The 12,392-nt window shown below is 38.0% G+C and overlaps 2 protein-coding genes across 3 annotated transcripts in view; one reads left to right on the top strand and one right to left on the bottom strand.

The window, feature by feature from the left end:
* The window catches only part of LOC134227241 (RNA helicase aquarius), a 355,300-nt gene that overhangs the window by 279,733 nt on the left and 63,175 nt on the right, over nucleotides 1-12,392 (bottom strand). The window lies entirely within an intron of this gene.
* Nucleotides 1-12,392, top strand: part of LOC134227214 (probable G-protein coupled receptor Mth-like 5) — a 127,727-nt gene that overhangs the window by 72,115 nt on the left and 43,220 nt on the right. For both annotated transcript variants that reach the window (XM_062708563.1, XM_062708572.1), the window contains exon 2: nucleotides 8,429-9,152. In XM_062708563.1, the coding sequence (XP_062564547.1) occupies nucleotides 8,900-9,152 (253 nt within the window). In that variant the 5' untranslated portion in view covers nucleotides 8,429-8,899. The remainder of the gene's footprint in view (nucleotides 1-8,428; nucleotides 9,153-12,392) is intronic.

Raw genomic sequence — 12,392 nt, 5'->3', positions numbered from 1 at the left:
GCACAGAAAAGATAAAATAAGTGAGAAAACAGCAAATCAGCAAATCACGGTTCTGACAGATAGGGACAAAGAGCTATCTTTCATCAAGCTTTTTTTTCTCGCAAAATGATTCCTCGGTGAAAAGCTGCGTGAAGAAGCATCCTCCGCTTGTGAGCATAAGTGAGCATTACGATCCCTGATTATTTGAAAGTGATAGCTGGAAAGCATAGTTAAAACCAATTTAAACGAGAATTGAATCAACTAGGATGTACCTAGTCTGTTGGTGTAATTCAAGAAATAAACCAGTGAAATATCGGCTATTTGTGGTTGTATCAACAATTAACATTGTTAACCGGTTGATTTCAACACATTCTCCGTGTAGAAATTAAACAAAAAACATGCAAATTCCATTAATTTTCCTATGGAGTTTCCGAACAGTTTTCTGTGGAAACGCTGAAGAATTTTACGTGAAAACTTCGGAGCATATCGTAAAAATTCCAGGGATTTTCCCGTGGAAACTCCTTAAAGTTTCTCGCGCATATTTCGCAGAATTTTCTGTGTATCTATCGAAAATAATTAAGAAATTTCGAAAAACTTTCCGTTGATATTCTGAACATTCTCCTGTAGAAATTTGGATGAATTTCTCGTAGAAATCTTGAAGATTTTTCAATAATAATTTTCGTTGCTAATTCTTAAGAGCTCCCCTAGAGAATTCCAAAGAATTTTCAAAACTTCAAAGTAGTTCTGTAGTGGTGAAAGTAGTAGTGAAAAATTCGAAAATAACTTCCAAATGAATATTTTGGGAAAAAAAATAGGGAATGTTGTTGGAGTTTTTTAGAATTTCTCCGTGAAATTATAAAGATTCTTCCGTTATTGTCTTGTCGTTATTGTCTAATATCCTAAAAAAAAATTAAAAATGAATGTTATAAAAAAATGCCACGCCGATTCACTCCTCCGCCGCTGGCCAAAATTTTGATAAACGCCGCTGTCGACTATTTTCGGACCGGCGCACACCTCTATCCGCAAATCATAGGAGCATATGCGATCTTGTAGTAACGGTACCGCTTCTTTGCACACCAGCTCTCCTAATCGATCCTTCGAGCGCTATATTGAACAGTAGATTTGAGAGTGCATCAACTGCTTCAATCCATCTAAAGTAACAAATGATGTCGATATTTCATCCGCCCTTACACTTGATATCGATCCGTCCAACGCGTATCACGAATCAACCGTATCAGTTTTGCCTGAAAACTATGTGCTAGGATAATTTGCCATAAATAGTCAAAAGGGACAAAAGGTCGAAAGAGACAAAAGGTCAAAATGGACAAAATGACAAAAGGAAGAAGGAAGAAGAAAGAATAATAAAGAAGAATAAAGGAAGAAGAAAGAAGGAAAGAAAAAGAAGAAAGAAGTAGGATGAAAAAAATAGAAAGGTAGGAGTATGAAGCAAGAAGCAAGGAGAAGGAAGAGGTCGCCGGAAGAGGGAAGAGGGAAAAAGAATAAAATTGAAAGAAGAAGAAAGACGGAAGGAAAGAAGAAGGAAAAAGGAAGGAGGAGAAAGGAAGAAGCAGGTGGGAAGAAGGAAGAAAGAAATAGAAAAAAAGATAGGAGGAAGTAGAAATAAGCCAGAAGAGGGAAAGAAGAAGAAAGTATTTTTCGACGCTTCGTTCCATTTGAGCATGGTTGATTCGTTATTGTCGCGATTATCTTTTTCTAGAATGCTGCGGCGGTCTTACACTCGCAGGCTCGACTGCGAAGGAAAACGTCAAGATAGCCGCCGTGTTAAAAGATAGGCAGAAATTTCCCGTGCTTTTTGCGAAATGACTGCAGTGTTCGATTGTATTGGTGAGAGGCATCCGGAGTCACTGAGTACATGGAGAGTGTTTATCATGGCAAGTGCATATGGTGGGTGAGATTTTCATTGACTCTGTTGTGTTTAGTGACCATTGCGATTACCTGAGAAGCAACCAGCAGGAAACCGCAGTATTCTATTTTATCTCGAGATGCATAATATCATTTTGTTGATCCTAATGCGCAGTCAAACACTTTTCACTTCCGCTGCACAAAAGAATATTTTTGATTCTTTCAAACAAGAAAATGCAAATATGTTAGGCTAGGCTAACGCTAGGAAAAGTCGTAAGAAATGTCAGGATTTTAAGCAAATTCACCGTTTTTGTAGTCGAACATAAATTCCGCAAAACGAAAATCCACATTACCGATAGTATAGAAAAAAGTTTTTCTTACAACGTTGATGTTGTCAATTTTCATCAGAGCATCAACCAAAAACACATATCGAAATTATATAAATTATATATAGCAACGCCATTTAGATGCGTTGATGTGGAAATTTGCAAAATTTCATGATTTTTTTTTACACTCAGTTGATGTTTGTGCTCGATGCCTGCTCTCTGAACCAATATTTGAAAACGGTTAAAACGAAACGATCAAGATAAAACGTACGAGACAAAAACAAGTTTGACTAGTTGATTACTTGCAACGAACCAAAAACGTCAGAGGTATCCAACTAACATTGATGATGTCTCTCTCTTCCACTGATGACATTGAATGAAAATATGTGTCACTTGCTTTACATTCTCACATAGATCAACTCGATTTATCGAGTTGAGTCAATTGTTGTATGAGACTTGACCTCTGGTTCTTTTATAAAAAGTTCGTTCCATAGTGAACGAACATGTAGCCTTTCGGTACACTAAAAGTACGCGAAATACATAAACTGAACACTTAACTTATTTGCCTCCGAATTTCATTGCTTTCGGCGACACTACGCAGACCTCATTAATTGATTCAGGTTATTATAATTTTAGGTCAAGCATGCTTAATGGGGCGAATAATCATTTCGGCGATTGGAATTCGATAATGTGACAGAGCAATACCAAGAGAGAGGACAGAGGAAAAAAATGGAACACTGGAAAATTGAACTCTGAAGCAAGCCGAGCGTTTATTAGAATGATGCATAATGAGGATTTTATTGAAACGAAACAATGTTACTAATTGGGATATAACAAACTAGTTGTATTGTCCTGATATATGATTAGCATAGAGCACAAAGAGCGCACATATAAGCTAGAACAATTATCTCATGTATGTAACAGACAATTGTTTCGCCGATATAAAATTAAAAGCTCATTTAGGTAGCTCATTGATATTTGCTATCTCACAAACAGCGAATAAATATTTTGAGCTAGGGGTGATTCTACTATGACATCCACTACTTTTTGATATGTTTTGACCCCCGTCACATCTCTGTCAAACTTTTTTTGTATACCCAGTATATGCACTGCCCCATAGTTTCGGACCCCCTCCCCCTCTTAAACTGTGGACGTCATTGTTGAATGTCCCCTGCAGTTTGGAGAACTTGAATACACAGTACATAATGCTATCAATCGTCTATTTTAGCAACCGTAGGATTCGTTTCAACATTTTTTCCACTGCATGAATTAGAAACACGGTAGTGGAACAAAGGTAGCTTCAGTTTTGAAGAACAATAGATTTAAAAATCGGCTAAATGTTGAACGGTTTGTTGTTTCGTCCAACAATTGGCGTCGTATCCCTCATGTATATTCACCTTCATATCAAGTAAGGTGAATATACATTAGGGATACGACGCCAAATCTCAAAATTCAAAAATCAATACCGTTCAAATAATAAGCAACATGAAACTTTTATATCAGAGCGATTCCAAGCAACAGCATCAAAATTTAAGAAAATTTTTAATTCATGATTTTCTATTGAGTTGAAACTTTGCACAGTTTTTCAATTTCATCTAAATCGTCATTTTAAGTATTAAGTATTAAATTAAATGTGGCAGTTACACAATGTTGTTATAGAAACTCTAAGAGTTTTGGGTTTGAATTTTGGTATGGGTTATGATATCATGAAAACAGTTTATTAATACTTATTTTTTATTTATTTTTATTCAAATTTTTTAAAATATCGAACACTTTTGAATTATTATCAGCACAGTTTGAGTATAGTTTTGCTTTAATTTTATTTTCCGACAATGGAATGAAACAGTGAAATTTTTGGGTTCCTTGGATCGTTTTCGCGTTATTAAATTGCTCGCTGGGCTCTGAAGCCTTTATTTCGTACTCTTCAGTAGTAGTAAAACAAAATGATAATTTGGTTAAATCTTTTTCTTTTCTACGATTTGCCCAATCAAAAAGTTCTTTCGCAGTTTTAATTGGATGCTCACGTTCTTTGGCTAAACTTGCTCTTGTGGCCATGCGCTTTATTGTTCCTCCAATAGCATCACAAGGACCTTTGCCATGTGATGTAGCAAAAAAATGCCATTCTGCATCAATTCCGTACATTGATTTAAATTGACATAGGCTCGAAAAATTCTTACTTTTGTACTGCGACGCTGCTCCATCAGACATGAAATATATCTTTTTGACTTCTTTATGCTTATCAACGCGTAAAAAGTTAATCATTTTTCAATGAACAAGTTTACGGATACTGAATCGTGTCCTAAATCTTCGGAAATTATAATAAAACTTAAGTGTTCAATTTGCGTACTTCCATTAAAATAAATAACGAATGGATGAATTGTAGCTTGTTGTACGTTCCAGTGATGGGACTGCACTTCATCTTGCAATACAAAGCTGTAATTTTCAGAAAAATCACAAATGACTAAAAATTCACCATTTTGTAATGTATTTTTCGTATTTTTTAAAAAGCTGGATTGTTCTGTTTTAATGAAATCGTGAGGGATTAAACTTTCTAATTTCAAGCAAAAATATGACACAAACTCATCTACAGGTTTTACAATAGTTTCTATGTCACACCTATCCGTGGTCACCCATTGCTCAAATGATAACTGATCAATATATTTTTCTTCAAACTCAGCGAATAAAGTATTTTCCAATGATGAAGAATCTGGACAATCCGAACAAGATCGTAGATAGCAATTTGATGTTGTATTTTCACACAAAAGACTACCAGTTAACATTTTAATATCCTTTGTTAAATTGATTCTTTTCAAACTATGTAAAATAAGATTAATATTCTCATGGGTTGTGCACACACACATTATGTGTTCCTGAATTGGAAAGAAGCTTACATTGCCTTGGCCGAAGGCTTGCAAATGAGGAAAAACCTATTTTAATATTATCGTGAATTTCCTTGAAGCGTGTGCACGCTTCTTTCAAAGTCGTCATCATTAATCGTTTTGGATTGCTTGACGCTTTCCATCTTTTTTTACTGATACATAATCTTTTTGACCAGGCATAGCTCGACTTACTTCATCATCTTCAAAATATTGAACTACTATTTCTTTTGTCTCATCTGTTAATGCAGTACTAGACCTAGTATTTTGGTTGAAAGACAGTTATTCTTCAATTGTTTTGCCTCTTTTACTGTATTTCTATTGGTTTTGAACTCATCAATGGCATCCTGAATAGACCACGAACTTGGCAGCATCGACAAAATCAATAATTTTTCTTTCCTTGTCGTGGCTGCATTCGAGAACCTTTCCTTCATATTTATAATTACCTCGTCGTAGTCTGTATTTTCCACATCATCAGGTCCTAATTTGAAGAGGTTTCTTCGTACAGCTTCGCTTATTTCACGGTATTTTTCTCCGGGTAATAAACGTAGTCCATCTTACTCCATTTAATCGGAGTCACTTTTATCCCAGCTATGCCCTCGTTAAAGCGTTCGATGTTGACCTTTTGGATACACTCATCTTCCGATTGATTTGTTGAAACAGATTTCGCTGATGGTACGGTGGCAAGGCTCTCAGCACTTAATACTTCTGGTAATTCCTCAGTTGTTGTCGATACATCTGGCAATTCCTCAGTTGCTGTCGTTTTCGAACTTCCTGCGCTCTGCTCAACCGATGATATACAGATTGCTCTTTTGTCAACGTTTAGACGGCAGGACGTGCAAATGCGTAAATTTGTATTCAATGTGGACATTGGAGCATAACCAGTCGCTTTCAGTTTATCTATGGTGCTTTCGGTGAGATTTCGTAACTCTTTTGAACACTTTTTTCCATCAAACGGCCTACAACAGTTGAGAAAGCGGCTACTCATGTTGTTCGTAATATTTCAATAAACAAAATCACTTTTAAGTTTTTACTGACTAGTTTGGTGTCATTTGCTTGACTGAAGAAAAAAATTACTATAAGATCTTTAACAACCTTAGTAGTAGTAATTTTTTTGCTTTTTCGTGAGCATTGTCATGGTATGTACCTATCATGCATTTGTTGTTGTTGAAGATACCCCGTTTCCTCCCGATCATAAAGTCTATTCTCTAAGAGGTATATTTTTTGCAGGTAAACTATAGACGTACACGTGTATATAAATCTTTGATTTTGCAGCTTTTGTCTTAAAAATAACATTTCTGATATGTTTCTATCAACGTTATTATCAACAGGTTTCAACACTATTAAAAGAATTTTTCGCCAGTCACGTGCAATGAAAATTATGACACTATCAATACTTTTGATCACAACACTGGATCGTGTCTAAGTTTCTTATAGATGCTATGAATAATTAAATCAAAATATCATGAAAACAACTTGTTTAAATCACGTCCCTTAACAATAAAATCTGCATCAAACTGCAATTCTCGAAATAACTTACACAGAAAAAAATTTTTTTTTACTAAATGTGAAAATTGTGAAATGTTTGAAATGTCATAACTTTTTTGTTTATTAGTTTACCATCACCAAATTTTTATGGTAGATAGCTAATATAATGGACCGTTTACGTAGAGTATTTATAACGAGTAACGTAGAAATTACGTTCGAAAAAAGATAGGGTTTTGAGATATTTGAGTTTTTGTGACAAAAATGATATTTTTAAAGGCAAAAAAAAATTTTTTTCACTGTGCACATTTTCTTAAGAATCACCATTTAGTTGTCTAACTTTGCTGAAAAAATCATAACAATCGAACATTCCGTTTTTGCTGTGCAGCTTTTTAAATATTTTTGAACCATTTTCACATACACCCTTTTGAAAAGTTAGTCGTGACTCAATATGAAGATTTGATATCGAAAAATTACGATTTAGATGAAATTGAAAAACTGTGCAGAGTTTCAAATATTTTCGAAATGGTCGCTCAGGATCGACTGACATGCCCCCGTGGAATGCCTCATCAATTAAATTACATACGACCAAATACCTGATAGTGGGTCAATAAAAATCTACGCCACAAACTCATTGCTATCCCAGACATCGCACTGGATCAGCTCACCGCAGCAGGTCCAACTTCGAAAATGGACATGTTGACCACAATTCCCATCTCTGTTTCCATCATCATCATCATCAGCATCAACATCACCATCGCCGTGACCACTGCCGCACGTACCCAAACAGCAGCAGCAGCAGCGCGAAAAGAATTGCACCTGAAACCAAATATGCAGTGGCCCTTTTTTCCGAGAGCTGCAAAGCAGGAAAACGTGCTCATGATGGGAAAATTTTCTCCATTCCGACCCAAGTTTGGACATACGCCGCCGCTCGTTCGGCGAGTCGAGCTTCCTCCCGGCACCGCGGATCGCGCGGGCTCTACTAAGTGACACGGGAATAAAATTGCAGGTTTTCTCGTCGTTCTGCTTTTCCCTCGCTTTCAACCAACAACAGTCTGAGTGTGTGCGATTGGGAACGGTAACCGTGCAGTAAAACAGTGGACTCGGCGCAAAAATCGTGTGATGAAGGGCAATAATTTTAGAGTGCAGTATCCGCAGCTGGGCACAGCTTCTCATAAAAGGATTGACAATTGTCACCTGGTTATTACGAATGGCCTTCGACAGATAATTGGTTCATGAAGCCCTTTCCAGTGCTTGGTTCGATGAAGTCCGGATTCAACATTTATAGACCGGTGAACCCCTCAGCAAATGCTAAAGCGATGCAGCCTATATGCTTCTTGACCTAAAGTCCTGACCTAAAGTGAAGAATTAAATTTTCAAATCTTTTTATATCTATATGTTTATGTCACACAGTCCCTTGTGACCAAATTTTTCCTTTAATCCGTTTGTTTTTAGTTCAATTCTTTTAGATGCACTTCATAAATCGTTTTGTGAAATAATTTCTCACTTTCAAGTTCGTATTATTTAGGTTTTCTCGATTATCTAAAAATATAGATACCTATCAAACAGTGTAATTAAAATGAGTTGTAAAACTCTTTTATAGCAAAAGATGCACAATTGCTTAAAAGATGAATTATACATCAAGCACACATACCAGATTTTTTAGAACCAATATCTGTATACAAAACAGATCCACTTGAAAAAAATATGGAAGATTGGAGACTAGTTCAATCGGATGGAGTAATTTTTAACGTAAAAAGCAAATCGCATATATGACAAATAGTTCTCTGATCGAATTAAATTATTTCGTTTCGATTTTGCATAAATAAGTCCCAACTAATAGAACAATGAATGCCAATATTTGTTGCAATAAACCAAACTTTTCCATTACCATTTCAGATTTCTAAACAACTGTATTTTACCGGGCGACAGCGCAACATCGATCCAGAAGCCAAGTCTATGTCAGCCAACACAAATCCCACCAAATACTCTACTCTAGTTAGAAAGCTCCAACTTCAATTAACTTTGACTTCGACACTTGGCTGTGCCATTCGAACGGCGGAGCACCGTCTGCCCCGTTCCACAGTAGTTCCATAACAAACGACCGAATTCAAATGAAACCCCCACGAAACCCGAGGAGGATCAGGCAAAAACGCAGGAAGCAGTAACGGGAGTTACGCTCCCGCCCTCCCACAGGTTCCTGTTGTGAAAGTGTGGAAGAAGACAGCCAGCAGAATTAGATTCGTTCAACACACCAAAGTAAACTTTGCTCAAATTTATAAATACACCTCCTGTCTCCATTAGTTTAACGATCGTAAGCTTAACTTAACGAACCAGCCACACACCCAGTAGCTGGACAACAGTCGGAAAATGCTGCAACCACTGGTGCTGGGAAGGATAACGCCACCGTCGTCGTCGTCGTCGGCGTCCTGCAGCAGGAAGCTCATTGCCCTGTTGCTGGTCCAGCTGTTGGCTACGCTTGCCGTCGGATCGGTCGCCACATCAACGACACCGCAGAAGAACAACGGTGCCAATCCCAATGCGGTGCGGATTAACAAGTGCTGCGAAAAGTTCGAGGTCATGTACGACGGCAAATGCACCGTCGCCGACAGCATCAATGCCAGTGAGTATTGGGTTAAGATTTTGGTGGCGGGTGTGCTTCCGGTTTTCCGTATTTCTTAGCTTCCGACTGACTGACTGATGCTCCGAAAGTTATACTGCACTTGAGTTGTTTGGCATTGTTCGATAGGTGGCATGCTTGAGAAAGGATTGGAAACTTTGAAATTGGAAAATTATTCCAAGTAATGCTGGAGTCGGGATCAATATGCTGATAGAACTTTTAAATTTAGAAAACAGCTATTCGACCGTGATTAGTTATTTATGACAATTGTTCGAAGGAGGAATTATAATTTATTATAATGGGAAGAAGTAGCTATTAGCATGAAAGCCAAGCCCCATTTTTGTTATTTACATAGTTCATTCGTCACCTCTCAGAAAGGTTATTTCATGAATACCACAACCGGTCTGGTCAGTTTACAATAAAAATGGCTTATTCCGACAAAACACAGCAAACAAATTTAAAGATAACACTTTATTTAAACATTCAATCATGTCAAATGTAACAATAATCCTGATTTTTTAAAATGATGTTAATCTGTGCCATTTTTCGTGTGACAACTGTTCTGCCGTAATTTGAAAAAGTGACGTATGCCATTTTACAACATGAATGTTTTCCATTTTTCTGTTAAAAAGCTTAATGAATACTAATCGTTAACACGACACTTTTTCAGATTACGGCAGTGTTGCTTTACATTAAATAAAGTAAAAAATTAAGCCATATTTTCATGCTCATATTCAATTAAACATTGGATTTCATGTTCTAATTATGCGCATGATAAATAACAGAAATATACACGTTTGGTTCAAAAAGGAAAAACGGATAGGGACACGGAAGGTGTTGCCGTCCATCGTCATAGGGTCTAAAACCAACGAAAACATCGTCCATTTGCTAGTACTTCACTTAAGCAGAACGACTCTCCTGAGCTTACGATTTGGTACGGATGAGTTTGACAAAAAAAGTGTATCTTCTATTGGTTTTTTTGAGACTATGACGAAAAAACGAAAATGCATGCCTCAACCTTAAGTGTAAGACAATCGTTAAAATCTCATTCTTCTCGAAAACTCTTTCTCCACATGAGTCATGACTATGATGCAACGAATGGCAGCAATGGAAAAGCAACTGTAAAACTTTATGGCTAAAATCACCGACCAAATGAAGAAAGCGCTGGCCTAAAAAAGCAATTTCATGGTCATGAAGTCTCCCTACGTTTCCAAGAGATCTACCATCCCTATTATCTGCAGGTCCAACATCCTATTTCTGACGCTCCTCCTGAAAACCATAACTTTCATCCTCCAGATCTCTTCCGGTCGAACAACTGACAGGTTTTCTATCTCTCGGTTTTTCTTCACTCTCAAAAAATCAGGAGTAATAGAAATCCCGCACAACAACCAAGGTTTCAACAGCTAACGTCACAAGTGGCTTAAGCGTTCCATGAACTTCGAAGAGAAGCGTAACCTCCTACCCGGTTGAACAACAAGAGGACTGGCAATCGTCTTGCCATGTGATATCATCTTTAGCTCCACCATCAGAAAACCCATCGTCACAAACTCCAACGTGCCTAAAGGTAGCAACGCTTATTCTTTAATTAAATTAGCAACGTTAATTCTCCGAGGACTCTGTGGGAACTAAACCTGTCCAGACAGGAATCGTTATCGGGACGCTTTGTTCTTCCCCGACAGACGAAATCCTTCTAACAACAACATGTCAACCATACCAGTTCACCAGTTTCCGACAGCTACCGAAACTCCGGAAGCTGTGAGTATCGCAAGCCTCTCTGGGCACTCAAGATCATACGTTCCAGGAGGTAAGTCCCACATCCTCAGACCACTTTTCGGGTATCCCGGGGACCCCAACTCGGGTTGAAGTCCCACTATCCAGCAAATATTCAACGTTCCGGTTTCCTTCATCAGCTCTGCTTTTCCGGGAATATTCCCTCACCCACCCACTACAAAGCCCTCGAGAAGCCTTTGACCCGAATCGGTCTCTCCGGGAATCTCCCAAAATCTGCTACATCAGCCACAGCAACGAGTTCCATCCTACACCGGAGATCAAGCGCTATGTCTCCTATGAAATGAATTTTGAAACCACCTGCACCACCTTGAGCTATATACTCACATTGGCCCCCAGTGGGTTTTCTGCGTTACAGATGTTAATCGAGTTTTATTGGCTTTATCGGAGCACATACTCGGTGGATCTGTAAGATCGGGACAAATTTCCGGCACTTGGTGGCGATTGTGGTTCTACGAGAAATCCCTTTTGACATCAGTGAGAACAAGACGATGAGTAATATCGTCAGCAGTTGCTTTCTCTCCCTTTTCTTCTTCCTCGGAAACTTCAACTCCGACCATCCTGTATGGGTTCCGGTTCAAGGGCCGATCCTCGTGGCGTTGCTATTTTCAAAGCCTATCAAAATGAAGACCTAGCGATTCAAAGAAATTGCCTCTTTAACGGACATCCTGCTGCTTTCATTGATATTATCGAAGCCAGCAGATCCCTACTCAAAACTCTAAAATTCGTGGCAAGTGCGGACCTTTTCGGGAGCAACCACTACCCTATTTTGGTATTAGCTCATACGTCTTCTTCCACCTCACTTGTGCCATCATGGATGCTACCCAGCTGGTGGTCTGAAGAGACGCGCAGAGCTGTGAAATTCTGGAGAAACCCGAGCAGGAGCGACGATTTCGATAACAGAAATGGTTATGAACTAGCCTTGCATAAGAGGTGTGGCTTGGTCAATCTGTATATGATACTAGCTTTATGTACCCGGCCTTGCTCGGAGTTGCCAGTTTAATTCGCAGTTTTTTTCACCATCGGAATTGGAATAGGTCAAAAGGATAATTGTGTTTTCTTATTGATATTTCATCATTTGATTAAAAGAAGGTAGATTACATTTGAAAACATTGACTGATTTTGAAAATGGGATCAAACCCAAAATCGCTTTATTCCGGGCAAACGTCTATTTCTAAAGAAGGAAAAACATACACCGATGCCTTATTCCGGAAAAACGTCTATTTTTAAAGAAATGATCACATTTACCGTCCAGAAGGAAACACTTTAATCATTGCTTTTCTCTGGGCAAACCATGATTTCGATGAAGTGTTGAGTTGATCGATCCCTGTCATCTTCGCCTTCTTAAGAAAAAAAAAGAATGTTTGTTCCAAATTTGGTTGAAATCGGGCAAGGGTACAGAAGTTATGCTGGAACATTGGATCATTGCATACCTTGCTTTTATTTATTAATCTT

This window comes from Armigeres subalbatus, chromosome 1, assembly GCF_024139115.2.
Source record: "Armigeres subalbatus isolate Guangzhou_Male chromosome 1, GZ_Asu_2, whole genome shotgun sequence".
Classification (NCBI taxonomy): Eukaryota; Metazoa; Arthropoda; class Insecta; order Diptera; family Culicidae; genus Armigeres; species Armigeres subalbatus.
The sequence above is the reverse complement of the archived record's forward strand: the minus strand, read 5'-3'. Positions and strand labels throughout refer to the sequence as shown.